Here is a 12,145-nt window from a genome sequence, read left to right as displayed (position 1 = left end):
CCCAGATTTGAACCCAGGTACTCCTGACTCCAGGGCCGGTCCTTTATCCACTATGCCACTATGCCACCCCAACACTATTGTTTATAAAATATTTCTTATATTTTATATAAAATATATATAAAACCTGGTTAGTTTATAAATAACTTAAAAGAATTCTATGACTACCATTTTGTTCATGCAATCCCAATAAAATATTCCAGGTTTCTATACAATAGTTATTAGATTCATAAGTTAATTGGCTTTCAAGGATTTTGAAAGGATCCTTTGACTTTTCTTAACACACAAACACACACATCTGCATCTTAGGTTTTAACCTGTGTTCCTATGAGGACGAAAGGGACATGGGGCATACAGCCTTTCAGTTCAGGTACCCATTCTTCCTGGACATTGTGATAAGAAGCAGGGTTTACCACAGAAAAACATATCAGAAACACATCAGTATTGGGGTAGGAGAGTGGTCTCAGCTGGTTGTAATCCTCCTGTGGAAAAAAAAAAAAGAAAGGGTTGTATTCTTTGCTGGCAAATACTGACTTAATAGCAGAATGTAAATACAGATAATTCCATTATTGTATTAGAATTTTTAGTGAAATATTGCTCTAAATAATGAAGCCATGTTGAATTAGATTTGATAACATCTGAGAAGCCTTCCAGTTGCAAAATCCTAGGATTCTGCCATAAACTGAACCTTTTTTGGTTTTACAGAGATTTTTACTGTATACGTCCAATCCTATTAAGATGTATTTCAAGTAATTGTCCAAATTCTCATGAAGCAGTGTGGTATGGCAGAAAGAATATTGGATTTGAAGTTAGAGGAACTGGATTTTGTATTTCAGTTTTGTTGCTCGTTTGGTCATAGGGGAGTTATAAAATTTGAGTGTTTTATTAGTTGACTCTAAAGTCCCTTTCAACTAAAAATCTATTATTCTGACATACAGGACCTTTGTTATATTGCATATTGCTTGAATTAGTGGGATGAGAAACTCATTTTCTTATATGGAAATATTTGTTGAAATGGGATTTGATTTTTTGATATGAGCTCATTAGAATAAAATAAAACTAGGGTCAGAAAGTTTCCATTAGGCATGGTCAAAAAGCTTTGTATAAAGTTGTTTAGTATCCATGGGGGCAAAAGATGCTTCATATTTTTAAGTGTGTTTTCATGGCACATGAAATTCAGAAGAGCCTTCAGGACTAGATAAGAGAATTATAGTTGGAAGAGACTCTCCCTCAATTTATGGAGAAGGTCACTGAGACTTGGAGAGGTTCTGACTTGTTGGGACAACTGGTAGGGCAGGGAAAACACTAAATTTGGAATCAAGAGGTGAGTTTTGAGTTAGACTTAATCGGTTTGCTATCTTGGTGCCTTTGATGAAGTCATTGAACTTCACAATTAAAATGGTCCCTATAAGGGTTGGAATTAGGAATCCTCATCTTCATGAGTTTAAATCCAACTTCAGATACTTATTAGCTGTGTGACTCTGGGCAGGTTACTTAATCCTGTTTGTCTCAGTTTTCTCATCTGTAAAATGAGTTTGAGAAGGAAATGGCAAACCACTCTAGTATCTTTACCAAATAAACTCCAAATGGGGTCAGACATGACTGAAATGACTAAATAACAAACAAATTACCTCATAGTGATGTTCTTGGATTTTAATGAGATAATGGATATGAAAATATTTTCTTAGAGTACTATTCTACAGAGTTGTCTTTACTTTGGGGCAGCTAGGTGGTGCAGTGGATAGAGCACTGGCCCTGGAATCACAAGGACCTGAGTTCAAATCTGACATCAAATATTTAATAATTACCTATCTGTGTGACCTTGGGCAAGTCACTTAACCCTATTGCTTTGCAAATCCAAAAGAAAAAAAAAGAATTGTCTTTACCTCCTAACAGGCGCCAGGAATTACTTAAGAATTTGTTTTATACACTTCAGCTACCAGGTGGTTCAGTGGATAGAACACTGGGCTGGGAATCAGGAAGACTCATCTTCCTGAGTACAGATTTGGTCTCAGATTCATACTAGCTGTATGACCTTGGGAAAGTCACTTAACTCTGCCTCAGTTCATCTATAAAATGATCTGGAGAAGGAAATGCAAACCATTCTGGTATCTTTGCTAAGAATACCACTGAACAATAACAAAAATGTATATTTGTTTATATCAGACATCCTTTTTTGTGATAAAATAAATTGTGGTTCCATATCTGATGCAAACTGCTTTGAAGAATACAAAAGAACAATATTAATTTTTTTGAGAGATGTCCTAGACATTAGTTCTGTTTCAGGGATTTTCCTTGGAATTCTGGCACAAGAACAGTGAGCCAGAGAATCTGAGAAAAATCTCTTAAGATGAAAAGAGTTTACTTTAACTCAGGCTCAGAAGTGTTTTTTCTTAGACTAGGGTGGTGTGGTGTGATATGGTATGGTGGTGGTAATAACCTTGTACTTCAGGTGAAATAAGATTTCTATTTTACTAATTCTTACCTCCAAAATCACTTTAATTACTTTAATATTGTCCTAAAATTCTGTAATCAAAACAAATCAATTTAAACAAAATAAATAGAAAATCCATTAATTTCCATCAGCTGACATATACCAGGAGACTGCAAACTATTTTCTTTTTTATAGAAATATCTTATTTGTTTTCCAATTATATACAATAGCAGTTTCTACTTATTTTTTGGTAAGGTTTTGAATTTTACTATTTTTCTCCCACTCTCCCTTCTCTCCCTCTCCCCCCAACAGAAGGCAATCTGATAATCTTTACATTGTTTCCATACTATGCATTGATCAAAACTGAATGTGTTGAGAGAAAAAAAAAACATATCCTTGAGGAAGAAATAAAATATTAGAGGTAGCAAAATTATGTAATACGTAAGACAACTTTTTTTTTTTAAACTCCAAGTAATAATCTTTGGTCTTTGTTTAAACTCCACAATTCTTTCTCTGGATACAGAAGGTGTTCTCCATCACAGATACCCTAAAATTGTCCCTGATTGTTGCACTGATGGAATGAACAAGTCCATCAAAGTTGATCATTAGCCCCATGTTACTGTTTTTTTTTTTTTCTTTTTAGGTTTTTGCAAGGCAAATGGGGTTAAGTGGCTTGCCCAAGGCCACACAGCTAGGTAATTATTAAGTGTCGGAAGTCGGATTTGAACTCAGGTCCTCCTGACTCCAGGGCCAGTGCTCTATCCCCTGTGCCACCTAGCCGCCCCACCCCATATTAGTGTTAAGGTGTACAACATTCTTGGTTCTGCTCATCTCTCTCAGCATAAATTCATACAAGTATTTCCAGGCTTCTCTGAATTCCCTTCCGTCCTGATTTCTAATAGAACAATAGTGTTCCATAGCATACATATAGGAGTAACTAGGTGGTGCAGTAGCTAGAGCACTGGCCCTGGAGTCAGGAGGACCTGAGTTCAAATCCGACTTCACACTTAATAATTACCTAGCTGTGAGATCTTGGGCAAGTCACTTAACCCCATTGCCTTGCAAAAACTAAAAAACCAACCAACCAAACAAAACCTACCATAATTTGTTCAGCCATTCCCCAATTGATAGACTTTCACTCAATTTCCAATTCTTTGCCACCACAAACAGCTGCTATGAATATTTTTGTGCAAGTGATGACAAACTATTTTCAATATTAGTTTGGGGGCAAAACAAACAAACAAGGAGGAAATGAAGAAGACAGGTATATAATTTTTTAAAGTTTGTAGTTTTATATATATATATATATATATATTTATATATATACATACATATATACAAATATATGTTGTTTCATTTGAGTCTCCCAACAACTTTGTAAGATGGGTACTTCATTTTGTGGTTTCAATGATATAGGAAAGCTTGGTGAGGAAGCCTTTTTGACCACTGCTGATTGGTAAAAACTCTATAGTCTTATAGTTTCTTGGGCAATTATATAGAGACAGAGATTTATAGATTTGTGCAGGGTTACACACAGTACTCTAGTAGATGGTACAGATATTATCACCCCCATTTTAAGAAAAGTTCATTGAAGCTCTGAAAAGTGGCAAGTTAAATGACTTTCCTATATTTATATGGTATCAGAGGAAATTTTTCAACCCATATCTTTCTGGTCTCAAGATAAAAGTATTCCAGCCCATGTGCCAAATGGACCTTTTGGAGAATAGAAAACACATTGTCAAGTAAAATGTAGTGATATATTTTTTGAGTCAGATAAATAAGATTTTTGGATTGTCTGTTTTGGATGATCTTCACAGTTTTTTTGGGGGAAGAGATACTTGTGGTCACATTTGGCAGTAGAGCTAGATCTCAGCTCATTTTGTTGGATAAAGATGCACTCCTTTCTCTTCATGGTAGCTCTGCCCATATACCAGCTAAATCTTCTGTAGCCTTGAACTTTTTTTTTTTAGCATCCTATCCTTTCAATCTCCCTCTAAGAAAAGGGTTCCTAACCTGGGATTCAAGGACTCTCAATGGGTCCATGGATAGATGTCAAGGAGTCTATGACCTTGAATGGGGAAAAATTTCATCTTTATTATTACTAACCTCCAAAGGCAATGGGCTATTTTCTTGAATTATTTAAAAACATGATTCTAAAAAGTGGTCCATACATTTCACTGGACTGCCAGAAAGGTCTGTGATATAAAAAAGGTTAAGAATCCCTACTTTAAGAGGATAGCTGCAAAGATAAGGTGCATCTATACTATCCAGTCTTTTCAATTCTTTACAACACTTCAGGTCATTGTGAAAATTCAATATGGTTGTTGATTGGACTGACTAGCTAGAAGACAGAGTCAATTGTGACCTAATTGGTTTCTCAGGACCATATACTATCAGGTTGTAATTAGAGTCAGCATGGCTTAAATATTAAATTTCTTTTGAAAATATAAGTAACCCAAAATCTTAATGTAGTTTAATAATTTCTCATGAAACTAAATAGAAGCAAACTTATTAAATAGACCCATTTGAATTCTATTCTTTGGAATGGAACTGCTAAGGATGATCACAAGATGGCAGCAGATACTGTAAAATGTTAATTTCATACCAGAAAAGGAACTGTGGGATCTATGTATTGTGGATTCAAAAAGTGGAAGCTTTGGGTGGAAATCCTACAAATGATGAAACAGGATAACAGAGCCTTTGAAAAGTTTATGTTTACTTGGTTTTTCATCCAACAATTGTGCAAAAAGATTCCTGATCTAAGACATGTTTCATATTATTAATGACATACAAAGAGAATATATGGGGGTTTAGCATACTTTAGGCAGCAGGGAACATTATGAAAGAAGAAAAGTTCCTTTTCTTTCCCAGTTTCCTGACAGGCTACTCAATGACCTTGTCTCCTCCCAACCCTGAGATACCATTCTCTGATGTGATTCTTTTCTCTCTTTGACATTTACCTGCCTTGATCAATTTAATAGATTTTACGAGAGCCTTTTTTGAAGATTGTTCTCAGCCTATACAATTGAGACTGGATAGTATAGATGCAGTTTAGTTGGGGTTTTCTAGCAATACAATGACTGAAACTAAAATAGTGACATACTGGAATGAAGTGGTCTAAGAAGTTAGAGGATGGATGATAATGAGTTAAAAGTATGATGCTTATGTAGGTGAGGCTGTAGGTGTTTTGAGTTCACTAGGTAATCTGACTGATAATGTTTTAACAATCAAATTGGAGAGAACCACTAAACTTCAGGGATGGAAGGTGATTTTAGTCCAGAGACTCAAACATAGGATTGAAATTTGGCAAGACTCTTGAGTACAGCCAGAACCAAATTAAAATGTAATTGTAAAATATTTAACAAGATAAAAAAATACAATAGGACATAGATAATGTTAATATACCATTTTCAAAGTCAATCTGCTATCATCAGGGATATTTACATGTGGTTCAATGGCCCCCATTTCTCTCTGAGTTCAACACCACTGATACAATCCAACTACAGAGGCACAGAGTCAAGAAGAATGACTTGTCCACAGTCACCAATCATAGGAGTCAAGACCAGAACAACAAGTCATTTAATAAGTAGTAATTATACAATGTTAGGCCCTGGGGTTACAAATATAAGATAGTGTCTGCCCTCAAGGAGCTACATTATTGGGGGTTCTGCATAATCACAAATAAATGCATGCTAGATACATTAAAAAAATAGATCTAGCATTGGGGAGGTTAGAGTATGCTTAAGACCATGGGAATTGGGAAAGGTACCTTAAGGGAAGAAGTACAGGCCTGAAGGGAACTAGGGATTCCAAGAGGTAATGGTGAAGAGCAGAACATTTTAGGTCTGGGAAATAGCTTATATAAAGAGAGACATGGAGACCAGCAAATTGGAGCATGGGGTGTATGGGGGGAATGATATGTCATCAGCCTGTAATTTTGGGTGGGAGCCAGTCTGATGACTCCCAGTCTTTCCCCCCTTCACCAGAGGGTACATATTAAATTAGTGCTTGGAAAGGGCTTGGAGCTTTCCAGATTACTAACCCTCTATCCACCCTGTGACTCAGTCTCTGGGTCTACCCTCTCCCCCCACTAGTAATGTCTTATCACTTGGTTGCTGTTATATCTGAAGGGATATGGGATGAGGAAAAGGGTGGAGACATTATGGAGCCTGCAGGGAGAACTTGGTCTTGTGTCAGCTTAAAAATCTTTTTTTTAATGGTGCTCATTAAATACAGTCCCTTTACAATTGAGACTAGATAAATGCATTTTGGCTGAGGTTTTCTAGTAATCCAATTACTGAAACCAAAATAGTGAGAGACCTGAATGATGGGAACTTGAGAAGAAAAGTGAAGGGACCCATAGAGGGAAGGATTTATGTGCCCCTTAAATCATAGCATGCAGAGTCTGACTATGGGTGGGGCTGGCTTTTTTGGGTGGCCTTCATGAGTGTGAACCCAAAGTTCACAGAGAAGAGCTTCAGGGTCATCAAACTCACAGGACCCAGAACCACTTTTGGAAAAGAATCATAATGTGAATGAAAACAGCAGAGGGTGGAACTGTTGAACTGGGGGATGGGGAAGAGGAGAGGGCAAGTAAAGCCCATTTGACTTTGCTTTTAAACATGAACACCATTTGGAGATCTGAATATAGTGTATTTTTCCCAAGCTACTCTGATGCTTGCCTCTCCTGTAAATGAAAAAATAATAAAAGGCTTCAGCTTGGAAACAACAACACTTTGCTTTGGAGTTCCTCCAGATCCCAATTCAAGGCTTCAGGGGTCACATAAAATGTTTTCTTTCTCCATCCCTCTTCCTCCCCATGCCAGCTATGGATGTAGTTTCCAACTCTATTACCCCATGCCCAGGAAATAGCAGGGCCAGATTTGAAAGTAGGTTTTGTCATAACTAAATAGAATAGAAGAATCATCTGAACCCAGAGCCAATGATGTGATTATAGGAGTGTTTTTTACAAACTTAGTCCTCAAACACCAAATCAGAATCTCACAGATCTTTATTTTCTCACAGTTGAGGAAGCAAGATCGTGCCTTTTAAGGTGATGGAGGCTGCTTAACACACATAAAAGCCCTAACTTTCCTGATTTCACAGTTTGTAAATCACAAAGACAGTGAGGAAGTCCACATTGCTAGCTGCGGGAAAACTGGTGTTCTAGGATTTTAAGGAGTTTCCATGTGAAGTTTGAAGTCAGATTTCTTGCTCCAGATGGCTTGTATGGTTGAGCCAACAGAAGAGGGAAGGGCTCATTGCCTTCCAACTTGACTTAGGGTTGCTATTAATAAGGCCCAGCTGTACTTGCCTTTAGGCTTGGCCTTATGCCTCTGCATCTCTTGGAAGTTAGAAGGGACTTGGAAATCAAGGAAGGCATTAAACCTTGGGGTGCCATTGAACTGGGCAGAGGGCCTGGCCCAATGGAAATCTCTAACTCTAAGCTCCCACGGTCTTTGGTAGCAGCTGAACTACTGCAGGCTGTTGGGATGGGGATGTTCTGGTGGGAGATTCTGCTCAAAGCTTTCCATATGGAGGCAGATAGGTTTCTAGCTGAAAAACAGCCAAAAAAACAAGGCTTTTCCTTCTGAAACAAGATGCACAATAAGAGTAGGAATTCAGATGAAGTTGGTAGTAAACAATGACTTTGCCTTCTTAGCTTCCTTTACTGTTTAGCAGTTATTCATTTGCATGCTAAGTCTATTAGGTCTTCTGGAACCACCCTCCCAAGCTACCTTTGTATTCACTGGTTGGGTTTCCTAGAGTGTTGGTTGACCACTTTTCTTTTCAGAGTTCTAGAGGTGGCACTGAGGGATTGGGATTTCTAGTATTTGTGAGCCCTCGTATATTTCCTTTAAATGACAGACTAGTGAACTTTTAGCAAAGGGCAGTTACTAAGGGAGTATCAAAAGAACAATAATTACCCACCTTTCAGATTAGGGGGGGCACTCTCTGCCTGCATAAGATTCCTAGAAAGAATGGGTTCACACTTAAAAACATAAATGTAGGGAGGTGCATTATAGAGTACACATATAACAAAAGGTTCATTAACCTTGATGGCATCTAGGCGGTCCAGTGGATGGAGCACCAGCTCTGGAATCAGGAGGACCTGAGTTCAAATTAAGCCTCAGACAATAGTGGTGTAATAACCTTGGTCAAGTCACTCAATCTTGTTTGCCTTGCCAGGGCCATCTCCAGTCTCCCTGATTCATATCTGGCCACTGGACTGGAGGAGAAAGTGAGGCTGGTGGCTTAGCACAGCACCCCCTCACCCAAATCCACTCCATGTGCCTGTCATGGCATCATTTCCCTAATGTGGCAATCTTTGAGAATGAAGAACAAACATCATAACTCCTGGGTACTGGAAGTCTTTTTATCCCTTTATAGAGTTCTGACAAAGTCTTCCTTAGGCAGAACCCCCTGGCCTTTCTAGGGTGGGTAGCCAGCAATCGCTCTATTACAAAGGATCATTTCTCCCTCAGGTGGCTTTCCTTTTGTATCTGTTTGTGGCCATATTTTTTTTAATGTGTTTATCACTGCTCCTAGATGGATGTCTTGTATTTGCTTTCTCTAATAATTTAGTCAATGAGGAAGGAAAGTAAAATACTCCCTCTGGGCTCATTCTTCTCCATCTCTCTTGCTGCCCTTTGGGATGGGAACAAGGGGGGTTCCTTAAAAACTATTGGAGTCCTCTAAAGCCTGATACTCCTCACTGCTAGATTATGGTCTTTTGGTGAAAATTCCTCCAGTTCTTTTAAAGCCCTCAGAAGCTTGTTCAGTCGGCTTGATTATTTCCTTCAAAGAGACTAAAGATATCACAGTGTGTAAATCTTTATGCTTACACATTTAAAACTTTACCTGTCCCTTACACTGATTAGATTATACTGAGAATGGGGTGTAGGGCAATCCCCTTATATAAAACATGAAAATCTTAGGTAGTTATTTACAAGATCTGCTACTATGCCCAGACATGGGGGTTGTAAAGAAGAACTTTAGCCTGGGGTGGGGGGTACTCTGCTTAATTTTTGTTAGCTAGACATGGTGTCAGCCTGTCTTTATCAGGGAGAAGTTTTTGTCAGTACACTCTTGATTTTTAACCTGCAATGGAAGTGCTTCAAAAGAGATAAGCTCAGACACTGGGCAAAGGGTCCAAAAAAGACTACCCATCTCCTCAGCCACCACAAGATCAGCAGAGCTATACTCATCTGAGAGTATAAGCCTAGACCTAGCAGGCAAGAGGGTCCAGTGGGATGATAATGCCTATAGGGGAGCAGGTCCACTAAGAGCAAAGACAACACTAGATCCTGAAGTATTGGACAGACATCATCTCATCACAAGTGTCCATGAGCTTTCTGTGTATGCCTCTCAGAGGTGAGCCCTCCCTTTGTCCTCTCTCTTTGCTGGGGGTATTTGTGTTTGTGGAGAAGAATGCTTTAGGTTCATAGAATATTCTTTTGCAGCTTTTCTGACCATGCTGTTTTGTTAACTCCTTTTGCTTTGAACTGTGTTCTATAGTTGACTAGAGAAAAAGTTCACAGGCTATGGCCACTTGAATTGGTTTTCAGTGGAGGGGGATGCATAGAGCATCTAGAATTCCTTGGTTCAGAACCTTGCAAAGTATTCTGGGGGCTCCTTGGTTCAGAATCCTGCAAATATTCTGGGGTCTCCAAGTGTATTTGTGGGGTGGGGGGCTCTAGGTGCCATGCAACTGGCTAATACCCTGCCCAGGTGGAGTTGAGCAACCCTAATTTCCTTCCTTTCCCAGAGATTGAAGTATGGAGGGAGATTATATGTCCCTAATCCTTGATGTCATCTCTCCTAAATAGAATTTATCATGACTTCTATTTTCAAGAGGTAGTTGTACCAAAACATATTCTTAATCACTTGGATGATATCAAGTCATATGACTTCACTGAAAAACACATTAAACATCTTCAACTTCTGGAATCTTTCTCCAATGATATCAAAATGGTACTGGACAGAATAAATCTAAATTATTAACATATGCTGAGGAAAGATAGAGACTAAAGACTTCAAACTGAAATACAAATTCAATCAGCGAATCAAGGTAATTTATATAAACCTTGGTCTCCTCCAGCTAAGATATACCAAACACGAGGCTCTTAAAGAAGAAACAATGACTAAATATGTTGAGATATATTGACATCCTGAAATAAAAGCTAATGGGAAAAGCATATTTAAAGCATTTAGCATACAAGCAATATCAGTCTTACTGTACATCTTTGGAACTATAAAACTTATAGCAAAACAGATTTGAAAAGTTTCCTAAACCTAGAGATTATTAACAAAATTTAGGGCCATCACCCTATAGAAAGCCTAGAATTTGATCACTAAAGGGAGGAAGAAGATTGACAGATACTTTCAAAACATTTGACAAATTCATAAATTCTTTTTTACAGGAATACCTTTGAGGCATCACTTCAACAAACTTTAATATAAGCTGATATGTTTGCGATGATGCATTTTTCTAATGTAATAAGTTGTAATTTACCTCCAGATGCAGCCTGTGAATTAGCTAAGATCCAAGAATGGAATCAAAAATGAGTGATATCCACATAAATTCAGCAAATAATATCTTCTCCAAGAATCATTGAGCAAAAGACTGTCATGCAGATATTCAAATAGAAATGAAGGGATTTATGGGCAATTCAGTTAGAATTAGAAGCCCAGATTAAGTGATCAGTGAATGTTATGTAAAACAATAGTGCTGACTGTAACACATTATTGCAGGTTGTAAAAATTTAGCACATTTTGAACACCTAGCTAGATGTGATCTAGTGGCTATAATTACAAGTAAGAAATCTGATATCTTTTATTGACTGACAGACAACAAATTCTTATGCTACAAATATGGACTTCAGAATTTCCTTGATGAAAACCAATAGAATAAACTGGATCCTTATAATAGGACATTAATTCATATAGATGTGCCAATATAAAATATTAATAATGACCAAGTTGCATGCAGTTTAAAGCTCCTAAAATATAAAACCCCCAGAATAAAACAATTATTTTATATCAGAAAGATAAATATATCAGCCTTCTCATTCATTCTCTACTGGGATTACAATGAGGATATTATTAGAAGCAGGAACCTATAAAAGATGGATAAAGATTTTCCTACTTTTTCAAATACAAAAAAGTTATTTTATCTACTTGATGATAACCCACAGAACATTAAATAGGGATAGGTATTGGTTCTATCCTTTCATGCATATTGAAAACTCCTGGATGAGGAAAATCTTCTTGCTAGTTTATGGTCATAAAAAATGGTTCTGAATGTTGAGAACTTAGGTGACTTGCCTAGAGGCACACAGGCATGTTTGTGTTAGAGGCAAGACTTGAATTCATGTCTTCCCAGTTACAAGGTCAACTCTTTTTCCACTGGGACAGTTAGGTAGCACAGTGGATAGAATTCTGGGTTTGGCGTCAGGAAGATGGGAGTTAAAATCTGACCTCAGGCATTTACTAGTTATATGACCTTAGGCAACTCACTTAACTGTTGACTTAGTTTCCTCAACTGTAAAATGAGGATAATAATACCTCCCCTCAGAGCTGTGAGGATCAGAATGAGATATTTTCAGAGTGCCTAATTAACATAGTGCCTAAAACATGGCAAGTGCCGTATGAATGTCAGGTATTATTATTAACTATATTATTGTTATTATATCATGCTGCTGCTCAGAATAT

At 37.6% G+C, this 12,145-nt stretch overlaps 1 protein-coding gene across 2 annotated transcripts in view; it reads right to left on the bottom strand.

Moving 5' to 3' along the window:
• RHOJ (ras homolog family member J) overlaps positions 1-12,145 on the bottom strand; it is a 124,651-nt gene that overhangs the window by 20,725 nt on the left and 91,781 nt on the right. For both annotated transcript variants that reach the window (XR_012478222.1, XM_074235960.1), the window contains exon 3: positions 315-479. Coding sequence is in view for 1 of the 2 variants with exons in the window: in XM_074235960.1 (XP_074092061.1) it covers positions 315-479 (165 nt within the window). In the remaining variant the exon portion in view is untranslated. The remainder of the gene's footprint in view (positions 1-314; positions 480-12,145) is intronic.

The sequence above is a fragment of the Macrotis lagotis genome, chromosome 4 (assembly GCF_037893015.1).
Source record: "Macrotis lagotis isolate mMagLag1 chromosome 4, bilby.v1.9.chrom.fasta, whole genome shotgun sequence".
Lineage (NCBI taxonomy): Eukaryota > Metazoa > Chordata > Mammalia > Peramelemorphia > Peramelidae > Macrotis > Macrotis lagotis.
Note: the sequence above shows the minus strand (reverse complement) of the source record. Positions and strands in the feature narration are given on the sequence as shown.